Consider the following 12,744-nt stretch of genomic DNA (forward strand, 5'->3'; position numbering starts at 1 on the left):
GTATATAATATGAGAGTGTGTCTTACGAAGGCCAGCCCTCGAAGGTAGACACGGTGAAAAGAGCCATCATGGCCATCAGCACGTTGTCAAAGTTGAACTCGCTGTTGTGCCACACTCTCTTTTGGATGGCCGGCTGGTTCACGTCCCCGTCCTTAAAATGGATGTAGGTGCCCCTGGGAGGTTAGAGGTCACAGGAGTTAGAGGTCAGGATTTAGGTTTAGGCCTATGATGTACAATATATAAACAATATGAATATTGTGGAAGTTGTGAATATGTATGTCTATGGGCAACATGCTCAAATCAAAGATACTAAAGAACACATACTGTAGAGTAAATGGAAGTATTTCTGGTACAATATGACGGGTGTCAGTTTACTATGTAGCTCTAGATGGACAAATGTATCAAAAGCAACTGACTTGCATTCGTCTGGGCTGGACTTGGCTTCGTCTGTACATCGGTAAAACTTCCCCTGTGAATCAAACACACACATCTTCATTGTCTGGGAGTGTCAACACACAAGGGTCTAATTCATTAGGACACACCATAGCAAAATGTTTAGCAACGGAAAACAAAAACAAGCATTTCATATTGGATGGGTTTCAGTGGTCCTCCCTGTTTCAGTCAGTTTTCTTCCAATTTGGTGTTACAGTGCTGACAGTAGTGTTATAGTACTGATCTTAGAACCAGTATTACAGCGCTGATACAGTAGTGTTATAGTACTGATCTTAGAACCAGTGTTACAGCGCTGACAGTGCTGACAGTAGTGTTATAGTACTGATCTTAGAACCAGTGTTACAGCGCTGATACAGTAGTGTTATAGTACTGATCTTAGAACCAGTGTTACAGCGCTGACAGTGCTGATACAGTAGTGTTATAGTACTGATCTTAGAACCAGTGTTACAGCGCTGATACAGTAGTGTTATAGTACTGATCTTAGAACCAGTGTTACAGCGCTGACAGTGCTGATACAGTAGTGTTATAGTACTGATCTTAGAACCAGTGTTACAGCGCTGACAGTGCTGATACAGTAGTGTTATAGTACTGATCTTAGAACCAGTGTTACAGCGCTGATACAGTAGTGTTATAGTACTGATCTTAGAACCAGTGTTACAGTGCTGACAGTGCTGATACAGTAGTGTTATAGTACTGATCTTAGAACCAGTGTTACAGTGCTGACAGTAGTGTTATAGTACTGATCTTAGAACCAGTGTTACAGCGCTGATACAGTAGTGTTATAGTACTGATCTTAGAACCAGTGTTACAGCGCTGACAGTGCTGTTACAGTAGTGTTATAGTACTGATCTTAGAACCAGTGTTACAGCGCTGATACAGTAGTGTTATAGTACTGATCTTAGAACCAGTGTTACAGCGCTGACAGTGCTGTTACGTAGTGTTATAGTACTGATCTTAGAACCAGTGTTACAGCGCTGATACAGTAGTGTTATAGTACTGATCTTAGAACCAGTGTTACGGTGCTGACCTTAAAGAGCTGTACTCCTATGCAGGCAAACATGAACTGCAACAGCGTGGTGACGATCATGATGTTACCGATGGTCCTGATGGCCACAAACACACACTGGACTACATGCTGCAAGGGTCAAAGTTCAAATGTTAGCAGTCATTGAACGGTAAGATGGCATTACATTGATGAAAGGTTAATAAGAAGAAGACAAGGAGCTATAGTAACGATACAGTTACGGGAACTATTACCTTTTTTACCTGTCGCACAGCACAGGTTTTTGTAACAAACTATCACGTTTACTGTAATTGTTCTACCAATACTGTGGCAAGTAAATTGATACATAAAGAGAAATAGTAGGAGGTTAACAGTCTACCTTGAGACCTTTGGCTCTGTTGATAGCCCTCAGGGGCCGAAGCACACGCAGGACCCTCAGAATCTTCACCACTGAGATGGCAGATGACCTAAATGTCATCACAGGAACTCACTGTCAGAAACAAACTTGCACTCTCTAAATACAACCATTCACTGCCATATCTAACTGGACCATATCAATTAAAAATGATGTGTTAGGACAGTGTGCAAGAGAGAAGAAACAGAGAGAGAGGGACAATGGGTGAGGAATATGATCAAGAGACAGATAGCAGAGTGAGAGAGAGAGAGAGAGGGAAAGAAAGGAAATAGTGTGGGCGGAGGGTAGCAGCAGGTACTGACTGGATGCAGAAGGAGACTAGGGAGACCCCCACCACCAGCAGATCCAGCAGGTTGAAGGTGTTCCTACAGAACGCTCCTTTATGGAGGAACGCACCGTATGTGGTCATCTGATGGGAAGGGCACAGTTAGTTAGAGGGGTATCAGACACTAAGAAATACACACATTAACACAAACACAGAGACATACACACAACCCACTGGGCACAAACTATTTGATTCAACGTTGTTTCAATGTAATTTATCAACATATTGTGATGTGGAATCTACGTGGAAAATATCTTGGATTTGAAGAAAGTAATCAAACAAGCCAGACTAAGTGGAACTATCCAAGAAGATACATCTCCTTCAAATGTTGTTATTTGGCACTGTTGACTAACAAACACAATTGAATATCACTTATGAAATAAAATAAATAGCCTATTAACTTGTCGACATGCTAACAAATGATATGTTGGATTCACGTCTCCAACTCAACCAAAAGTATAAGTTAAAGAATGGGATTTAAGCCAGTGGCTCAAATGGAACAATCCAAGCAGATACATCTCCTTTAAATGTTGATATTTGGTTACGTTGTCAACCAAACACAATTCAATATTACTTGTGTAATACAGGAAAAGGCTACCTTACAAACTAATGTAACATACAACCTTAAAATGGGTAACACATCCATGGCCACATTTTGTGGTTACTGCAACTATAAAGTTCTTCTTATGTAATAATTTAAAGTGTGCATGTCAAAGATAACAGGTCGTCGCAGGTCTGTGGAAATCTTGAAATTTGGTTGTGCTTTTAGATGGTTGAAAGCATAGCGAAAACACATTGGAAATTCAACACATTTTTGGCTGTGTTTTTGAGTGGGTAAATATAGGTTGTAATCTCACTGTTCATCATCTCAACCAAATATTACCCAGTTCTCCATGTTGAATTGACATGGTGTCCCCAGTGAGAAGTACACAATATCACAGTTGTACACCACAAGACAGACACATCGAAATAGACAAAGGAGTAGAAACAGCAATAATACAGCACTCACTCTCCCTCACACCCACGTACACCCACATAATTCCACACTCTTGTAGATCACTCTATTACAGGGTGGCGAGCTCAGACTCAGACTCAGACTCAGGCTCAGACTCAGACTCAGGCTCAGAATCAGGCTCAGAATCAGGCTCAGACTCAGGCTCAGACTCAGACTCAGGCTCAGGCTCAGACTCAGGCTCAGACTCAGGCTCAGAATCAGGCTCAGAATCAGGCTCAGAATCAGGCTCAGACTCAGGCTCAGACTCAGGCTCAGACTCAGGCTCAGACTAAGGCTCAGACTCAGGCAGAGCAGTAACACAGAAGGCTAGCAGCTACCATCGACACCCCACGGCACACTGGTACATGAATGTAGTAGCAAGTCATTCATTTCCCAATCCGCTAATAACAGTGTCACTCGCAGCAGTAAAACATGCAGTTTATTGCCACTCTGCGAGAACAGATATTATGTCTACTACTGAGATGAACTATAGGATCGAACGCTCCAGCGATTGGAAAACCAAATCCCCTTACTGACACATTCATGTATGGCCGTTTCCCTTAAAGCACATTCCTTCATGTTCTTTAATAGCTCTAATATAAAGGGATAATAAAGCAGCTCCCACTAAAACATGTCAGACTTCAGCAGGCAGAGAAGTAAACAACCCAGCAGAAGGAAGTCTTGTTCAAATCATAAAAGTAAAGTTCATCGTCCTGAGTGCATGTAAATGTAGAGACCAGTAGAACATACAGTGAGGGAGGGAGTAAAGCGCTAACTGAGATTGGTAACAGAGAACGCAGGGTGCTGCTAACGCAGCAGAACCAAGCTGAGCCAGGACGTGTTCACTAGGCACCAAACGGAAAAAAACGGACCGAAAAAGGGAGGACTACCTGAACTGGTCCAATAAGAAACGTTTTGCTATGGTTTGCCCTAATGAATACGACCCTGGACAGGACTGTGCAGGTTAGGTCTACCCTCTTAACGGTTCTGGAGGAAACACTACATTTCTATGCACTCAGTCAGTCAGGGGAAAGTCCATGCTCCACATGAACATGGTTGGTTTGCCCCCTCTTTTATGGCTTTAGTATCTGAATAGCAGTCAGTCAGTATGAGATGGAGTTGGCTTTGACTGGAGATGGCCTTAGATGTTTGTTTTTAAACCCTCCAAAACTCCACCAATGACTTCTGGTTCAACTTCAGTCAAAGCTACATGTCTTAAATAGTGCATTGATAGCTGTTTCCTTGCACAAAGAGTTGCATAATTTTTTGAAAGTTACACAAAATTGTGTCGTTGGTCGAAATTCCAAAACCTTTTCAACTCAAACGTGACAATCATGATGACACCAATCTGGGCTAGTTTGTGTCTGATTCCTTCCTGGATTATTAGTTTGTTGATTAGAGGAAATTGAACAACTCTTTTGTTAGTCAGTGTGTGTGTAGTAGTAGTTGGGAGTTAGCTGATGATGACAATCTAAAAGTTAAAAGAGGTGCCATGGAGTCAAAAGACAAAGAATAGAAACTGAAAACAAAACAAGGCAGGTAGTACTGTGGTGGCAGCAGGTGACACACAAGGAGAGAATGCAACAAGGCTCTCTGTCGTCATTAACGGGGGTTACCTTCAACATGATCTCAAATGTAAACATACTAGTGAAGACATAATCTGCATAGCCTAGGACCTGGAAGGCAACCAGACGTTGGGAGTGTTACTGTGGGGGGCAGTTAGTAGACAGCACAAAGAGGCGGACACAGGCCATTTACCTTCAATAGGATCTCAACAGTAAAGATAGCCGTGAAAGCATAGTCAAAGTAACCAAGTATCTGCAAAAAGCAACGTATATGTTTAACAACGATTATACAGGTTATGCAGCATGTATATTCATCAAAGACATTAGAACAACTAGTTAAGAGTGGGATATTCCATGTGTGCAGGAAAGGGCATAGGAAAGAACTTAATATGCATAAACAGAACATCAACAGTAGTCATATAAATGTATCAAATCCATGTACAGTAGAATACAATATATTTTATAATACACTATCTATTCATCATATAGTTTCATTGAGGGCACCTGCATGATGCCATTATCACACTACCACAATGACATCATCTTTAAATTCCCGCAGCTTGAGGTTAAGTTAGTATGATGAGTTGAAATAAAGCAACTCAAGTCAATGAACCTGCTGCCTCAGAGCATCATGGGAAAAAGTTCAGGAAAGAGTTATCTTTACCGCAGTACTCTGTTAGTGTACATCAATCGCAACAAACTAAATCACTAAATCAAGGTAAATAATTAACCAATAATTAACCTTACAGAATCTGTCTTTACTGTACATACTATGTACTACTACGAAGCCTATCTGTTGAAAATCAATTGCTGTATACGGTGTGTTCCTCTAACCTAGACAGAAGGTTCCTGTACTTACGATGTTGCGTGCAGAGAAGTTGCGTATGGGGTCCTCTGCAGCGAGGGAGACAGAGCTGAGCATGATGAAGACCAGGATGAGGTTGGTGAAGATGTGGTGATTGATGAGTTTATGACATCCCACCCGGATCCTGAGGAAAACAACAGACAATAGACAGAGCTCTGAGAACAGACTCAAGAACAGCCACTTGTTGTGTGCGTGTGTGTGTGTGTGTCCTACGGGTTGGTCTTGCTGAAGATAAAGAAGGCGCTGCCATCAGGGATGGGGGTGATCTTCTCCTTCTTGACCAGTTCAGAGATGGGTGGGCGTGGCCCTGCTGGAACCTCCGGCTCCTCCTCCTCCTCTGCTGCAAATACAGGCACACACACAGTGAGTCGGATCACACACACACACACACACACACACACACACACACACACACACAGACACAGACACACACACACACACACACACACACACACACACACACACACACACACACACACACACACACAGGCCTGTTCTCTCCATGTACCTGCAGCATTATCCTCTTCTTCCTCCACTGGCACCTGTATCCAAAGAAGCAAACGTGATTAAGAGTTCTAATTGTGTATAATAAGTGTAATAATTTAGTTTTAAAGTGTATTTTAAACTATTTTATAGCATCACATATTATGTATGTTTCACAAGTATACAATGCCGCTGAATAAACCTGAACCACAATATGTCTGGGATGGAGTTTTACCAAGTCTTCCTTTTTCTCTTCCTTTTTGTCTCGTGGAGCATTGAGAGACTCCGCGTCTCCCAGGTTGTCCACAGCGATAGCCAAAAAGACGTTCAGCAGGATGTCTGAGCAAAGTGTTCAGTCAAGGACAAAAGGAAGACACTGATACAGAACATTCAGAATAGGAACAGAGAGAAAAGCATACAGTGCTTGTGTCGAATTCAGAAATGTTCAACGCTGGATGGGAGGAAACGGCCAAGGATAAGATGGTTATTGTGTTTGGGCTAATACAAATCTCCCAGCCCTGGAGTGTCTGGATCAGAGGAAGCTGTTGGGCATGTTGTATATGTTTGATACCATCCCATTCATACCATAACAGCCATTACAATCAGCTCCTATATGTCCTCCCACCAGCCTCCTCTGGAACCTAGGTAAGCGCAGATTGTGATCTGGGCTGTTGATAGGATGAGTGGGGTAAAGAAAGGATACAGTTTCCGCAGATGAAGAGGATGATGAAGTAGAAGGAGACGATCATCCCTGATGAGGAAGGGCCACCGTACGCCATGATGCCGTCATACATCACAGCGTTCCAGTCTTCACCCGTCAGGATCTGGCAACAACACACCCAAATATATTGGATGCTACACACATAGAGGTCCTATAATTCATATGTCATTTTATGGATACACATAGAGCATACGCTGGTAGTACAACATAACATACTGTACTTTACAGTATGTATATACTGTAGACCATGGGACATTTTACTCTAGTTATGTAACACACAACAGCAAAAACAGAGGACTTGTCTGAGGCATAAACAAACACAAACCCACCTATTGTGGAAAAATGCATTTAAAATATAGGGAGCATGACTTTATTCCCCGCCAGCGGCGATCAGTGTTGACCCATCTGTATTTTACCACTACATCCCTGGGCTAGCCCCTATGTCATCACCAGGAGGCTCTCTTTATATACAACATTCACTAAATACCAACAGACCATGAGGTTCTAGATATAAGTGTGTGTGTGTGTGTGTGTGTGTGTGTGTGTGTATGTGTGTGTGTGAGAGTGAGAGTGAGAGTGAGAGAGAGAGAGAGAGAGAGAGAGATAACACACACACTGACTGTTCACCCACCTGAAACACAGTGAGCAGTGCCTGGGGGAAGTTATCGAAGGTGCTCCTCTTGGTCTGTGTCTCGTCGAAGTTGAACTTGCCTCCGAACACCTGCATGCCCAGCAGGGAGAAGATGATGATGAAGAGGAAGAGCAGGAGCAGCAGGGAGGCGATGGACTTCATGGAGTTGAGCAGCGATGCCACCAAGTTACTGAGAGACTGCCAGTGACTGGAGAACAGAGAGAGATGGCCAAATCACACACACACTCTCATGCATACAGTATGCATGGACACACACATATACACACACACACACACACACACAGAGAACAGTGTCTAGGGGCGACTTCACCCTACTCCACATGGCGGTGGTCTCACCGTGTGACCTTGAAGATCCTGAGAAGGCGGACACAGCGGAACACAGAGATGCCCAGAGGAGACATGATGGCCAGCTCCACCAGGATGGTCTCTGTGATGCCTCCACACACTACAAAGCAGTCAAAGCGGTTGAACAGGGACACGAAGTAGGCCTGCAGGCCCAGACTGTACATCTTGGTCATCATCTCACACGTAAAACATCCCAGTAGAACCTTGTTTGCCACGTCTGGAATCACAAAGGACAGAGGGTGGTGTCAGTCAATATAACACAATAACACAGAATAAAGTAGAAAGGTCATTTTCCATGAAGATAAATTGTGAATTGCTTCAGCTGGCAAAAAATATTTTTATTGTATTCAAAGAAATGTTGAAGTTGAAATTGCTAGTGTTGACAAATTAAGGCTAATGTTTTAGTAGAAGTAGTGACTGCAGTAGTGGTGGACCTATTGACTGTTGTAGCAGTAGTAGTAGCAGTATCAGTAATAGTATATTATTATTATTATCATTATTATTATTAGTAGTAGTAGTAATAGTAGCAGTAATAGTAGCACAATTATTATTATTATTATTATTATTATTAGTAGTAGGAGTAATAGTAGTACTATTATTATTATTAGTAGTAGTAGTAGTACTTGTAGTAATAATAATCAAATCAAACTGCATTAGTCACACGCGCCAAATACAGGTGTAGAACTTACAGTGAAATGCTTACTTATGAGCCCCTAACCAACAACGCTGTTTAAATAAAATAAAAATAAAAATATGAATAAGAAATAAAAGTAACAAGTAATTAAAGAGCAGCAGTAAAATAGCAATTGCGAGACTATATACAGGGGGGTACTGGTACAAAGTGAACGTGCGTGGGCACCGTTAGTTGAGGTTATTGAGGTAATATGTACATGTAGGTACAGTTATTAAAGTGACTACACATAAATGATAACAACAGAGAGGAGCGGTGTAAGGGAGGGGCAAATAGTCTGGGTAGCAATTTTGATTAGATGTTCAGGAGTCTTATGGTTTGGGGGTAGAAGCTATTTAGAAGCCTCTTGGACCTAGATTTGGCGCTCCAGTACCGCTTGCTGTTCAGTAGCAGACAGAACAGTCTATGACTATGGTGGCTGGAGTCTTTGACAATTTTTAGGGCCTTCCTCTGACACTGCCTGTTATAGAGGTCCTGGATGGCAGGAAGCTTAGCCCCAGTGAGGTACTGGGCCGTACACACTACACTCTGTAGTGCCTTGCTGTCAGAGGCCGAAAAGTTGCCATACCAGGGAGTGATGCAACCAGTCAGGATGCTCTCGATGGTGCAGCTGTAGAACATTTTGAGGATCTGAGGACCCATGCCAAATCTTTTCAGTCTCCTGAGGGGGAATAGGTTTTGTCGTGCCCTCTTCACGACTGTATTGGTGTGCTTGGACCATGTTAGTTTGTTGGTGATGTGGACACCATGGAACTTGAATCTCTCAACTTGCTCCACTGCAGCCCCGTCGATGAGAATGGGGGCGTGCTCTGTCCTCTTTTTCCTGTAGTCCACAATCATCTCCTTTGTTTTGATCACCTTGAGGGAGAGGTTGTTGTCCTGGCACCAGGCGGCCAAGTCTCTGACCTCTCGTCGTTGTCGGTGATCAGGCCTACCACTGTTGTATCATCGGCAAACTTAATGATGGTGTTGCTGTTGTGCCTGGCCGTGCAATCATGAGTAAACAGGGAGTACAGGAGGGGATTGAGGTTGCACCCCTGAGGGGCCCCTGTGTTGAGGATCAGTGTGGCGGATGTGTTGTTACCTAAACTTACCACCTGGGGGCGGGCCCGTCAGGAAGTCCAGGATCCAGTTGCAGAGGGAGGTGTTAAGTCCCAGCGTCCTTAGCTTAGTGATGAGCTCTGAGGGCACTATGGTGTTGAACGCTGAGCTGTAGTCAATGAATAGCATTCTCACGTAGGTGTTCCTTATGTCCAGGTGGGAAAGGGAATTGCATCATATGTGGATCTGTTAGAGCGGTATGCAAATTGGATTGGGTCTAGGGTTTCTGGGATAATGGTGTTGATGTGAGCCATGACCAGCCTTTCAAAGCACTTCATGGCTACAGATGTGAGTGCTACGGGTCGGTAGTCATTTAGGCAGGTTACCTTAGTGTTCTTGGGCACAGGGACTATGGTGGTATTACAAACTCGGACAGGGAAAGGTTGAAAATGTCAGTGTTGACACTTGCCAGTTGGTCAGCGCATGCTCGGAGTACACGTCCTTGTAATCCGTCTGGCCCTGCGGCCTTGTGAATGTTGACCTGTTTAAAGGTCTTACTCACATCGCGGAGAGCGTGATCACACAGTCGTCCGGAACAGCTGGTGCTCTCATGCATGATTCAGTGCCATTTGCCTCAAAGTGAGCATAGAAGTAGTTTAGCTTGTCTGGTAGGCTCGTGTCACTGGGCAGCTCTCGGCTGTGCTTCCCTTTGTAGCCTGTAATGGTTTGCAAGACCTGCCACAGCCGACGAGCGTCAGAGCCGGTGTCATACGATTCGATCTTAGTCCTTTATTGATGCTTTGCCTGTTTGATGGTTTGTCTGACGGCATAGCGGGATTTCTTATAAGCTTCCAGGTCCCGCTCCTTGAAATCCATAGCTTCTAGTTGGGGTATGTACAGTGCCTTGCGAAAGTATTCGGCCCCCTTGAACTTTGCGACCTTTTGTCACATTTCAGGCTTCAAACATAAAGATATAAAACTGTATTTTTTTGTGAAGAATCAACAACAAGTGGGACACAATCATGAAGTGGAACGACATTTATTGGATATTTCAAACTTTTTTAACAAATCAAAAACTGAAAAATTGGGCGTGCAAAATTATTCAGCCCCTTTACTTTCAGTGCAGCAAACTCTCTCCAGAAGTTCAGTGAGGATCTCTGAATGATCCAATGTTGACCTAAATGACTAATGATGATAAATACAATCCACCTGTGTGTAATCAAGTCTCTGTATAAATGCACCTGCACTGTGATAGTCTCAGAGGTCCGTTAAAAGCGCAGAGAGCATCATGAAGAACAAGGAACACACCAGGCAGGTCCGAGATACTGTTGTGAAGAAGTTTAAAGCCGGATTTGGATACGAAAAGATTTCCCAAGCTTTAAACATCCCAAGGAGCACTGTGCAAGCGATAATATTGAAATGGAAGGAGTATCAGACCACTGCAAATCTACCAAGACCTGGCCGTCCCTCGAAACTTTCAGCTCATACAAGGAGAAGACTGATCAGAGATGCAGCCAAGAGGCCCATGATCACTCTGGATGAACTGCAGAGATCTACAGCTGAGGTGGGAGAGTCTGTCCATAGGACAACAATCAGTCGTATATTGCACAAATCTGGCCTTTATGGAAGAGTGGCAAGAAGAAAGCCATTTCTTAAAGATATCCATAAAAAGTGTTGTTTAAAGTTTGCCACAAGCCACCTGGGAGACACACCAAACATGTGGAAGAAGGTGCTCTGGTCAGATGAAACCAAAATTGAACTTTTTGGCAACAATGCAAAACGTTATGTTTGGCGTAAAAGCAACACAGCTCATCACACTGAACACACCATCCCCACTGTCAAACATGGTGGTGGCAGCATCATGGTTTGGGCCTGCTTTTCTTCAGCAGGGACAGGGAAGATGGTTAAAATTGATGGGAAGATGGATGGAGCCAAATACAGGACCATTCTGGAAGAAAACCTGATGGAGTCTGCAAAAGACCTGAGACTGGGACCGAGATTTTTCTTCTAACAAGACAATGATCCAAAACATAAAGCAAAATCTACAATGGAATGGTTCAAAAATAAACATATCCAGGTGTTAGAATGGCCAAGTCAAAGTCCAGACCTGAATCCAATCGAGAATCTGTGGAAAGAACTGAAAACTGTTGTTCACAAATGCTCTCCATCCAACATCACTGAGCTCGAGCTGTTTTGCAAGGAGGAATGGGAAAAAATGTCAGTCTCTTGATGTGCAAAACTGATAGAGACATACCCCAAGCGACTTACAGCTGTAATCGCAGCAAAAGGTGGCGCTACAAAGTATTAACTTAAGGGGGCTGAATAATTTTGCACGCCCAATTTGTCAGTTTTTGATTTGTTAAAAAAGTTTGAAATATCCAATAAATGTCGTTCCACTTCATGATTGTGTCCCACTTGTTGTTGATTCTTCACAAAAAAATACAGTTTTATATCTTTATGTTTGAAGCCTGAAATGTGTCAAAAGGTCGCAAAGTTCAAGGGGGCCGAATACTTTCGCAAGGCACTGTAGATAGTGTGGTTTACAGTTTATCATGAGATACTCTACCTCAGGTGAGCAAAACCTCAAGACTTCCTTAGATATCGTGCACCAGCTATTATTTACAAAAATACATAGTCCACCGCCCTTTGTCTTACCAGGCCCCCCTCTTTAATCCTGCCTATACAGCATATAACCAGCCAACTGTATGTTGATAATGTCATCATCGTTCAGCCATAACTCTGTGAAGTAGTAGTAATATTATTATTATTATTAGTAGTAGTAGCAGTAGTAGCAATAGTAGTAGTGAGTGTGGTAGTAGTAGTAGTAGTAGTAGTAGTAGTAGTGAGTGTGGTAGTAGTAGGCCTTATAGTAGTGGTATGTTATTACATAGAGTGGTATTGTGAAGCAAGGCACACTAACTATAAGTCAGAAGCAAGTGGAATTTCTAGTGGTCTTGCTGAAGCAAGTCACATTAATTAGTGGTTCTCATTCATAGAATGTGCTCCCCCAGTGATATAATTACAAATGTAAGAATGCTCCATTACATGGCAGTTAATTCAACAGTGGGAAGTTAGCTTGATGAAAGTAGTTGATGTGGTTTCTATAACAGTTGTATCGTTTGATTGGTAGAAGATATTTCTGTTCTTATTTCAAATTTGAATAGCAGATAAACACAACAAGATGTCATACA

At 42.9% G+C, this 12,744-nt stretch overlaps 1 protein-coding gene across 1 annotated transcript in view; it reads right to left on the reverse strand.

Moving 5' to 3' along the window:
• Window positions 1-12,744, reverse strand: part of LOC100135991 (calcium channel, voltage-dependent, L type, alpha 1D subunit, a) — a gene marked incomplete at its 5' end in the record, with an annotated part of 126,826 nt that overhangs the window by 38,524 nt on the left and 75,558 nt on the right. Inside the window, 13 exon segments of the mRNA NM_001124328.1 lie at window positions 27-173; window positions 417-469; window positions 1,481-1,588; window positions 1,836-1,923; window positions 2,174-2,280; window positions 4,807-4,866; window positions 5,615-5,744; window positions 5,834-5,960; window positions 6,129-6,162; window positions 6,339-6,442; window positions 6,807-6,927; window positions 7,456-7,663; window positions 7,813-8,038. Of these exon segments, the coding sequence (NP_001117800.1) occupies window positions 27-173; window positions 417-469; window positions 1,481-1,588; window positions 1,836-1,923; window positions 2,174-2,280; window positions 4,807-4,866; window positions 5,615-5,744; window positions 5,834-5,960; window positions 6,129-6,162; window positions 6,339-6,442; window positions 6,807-6,927; window positions 7,456-7,663; window positions 7,813-8,038 (1,513 nt within the window).

Source organism: Oncorhynchus mykiss, chromosome 7, assembly GCF_057628025.1.
Source record: "Oncorhynchus mykiss isolate SJ-2025 chromosome 7, ASM5762802v1, whole genome shotgun sequence".
Classification (NCBI taxonomy): Eukaryota; Metazoa; Chordata; class Actinopteri; order Salmoniformes; family Salmonidae; genus Oncorhynchus; species Oncorhynchus mykiss.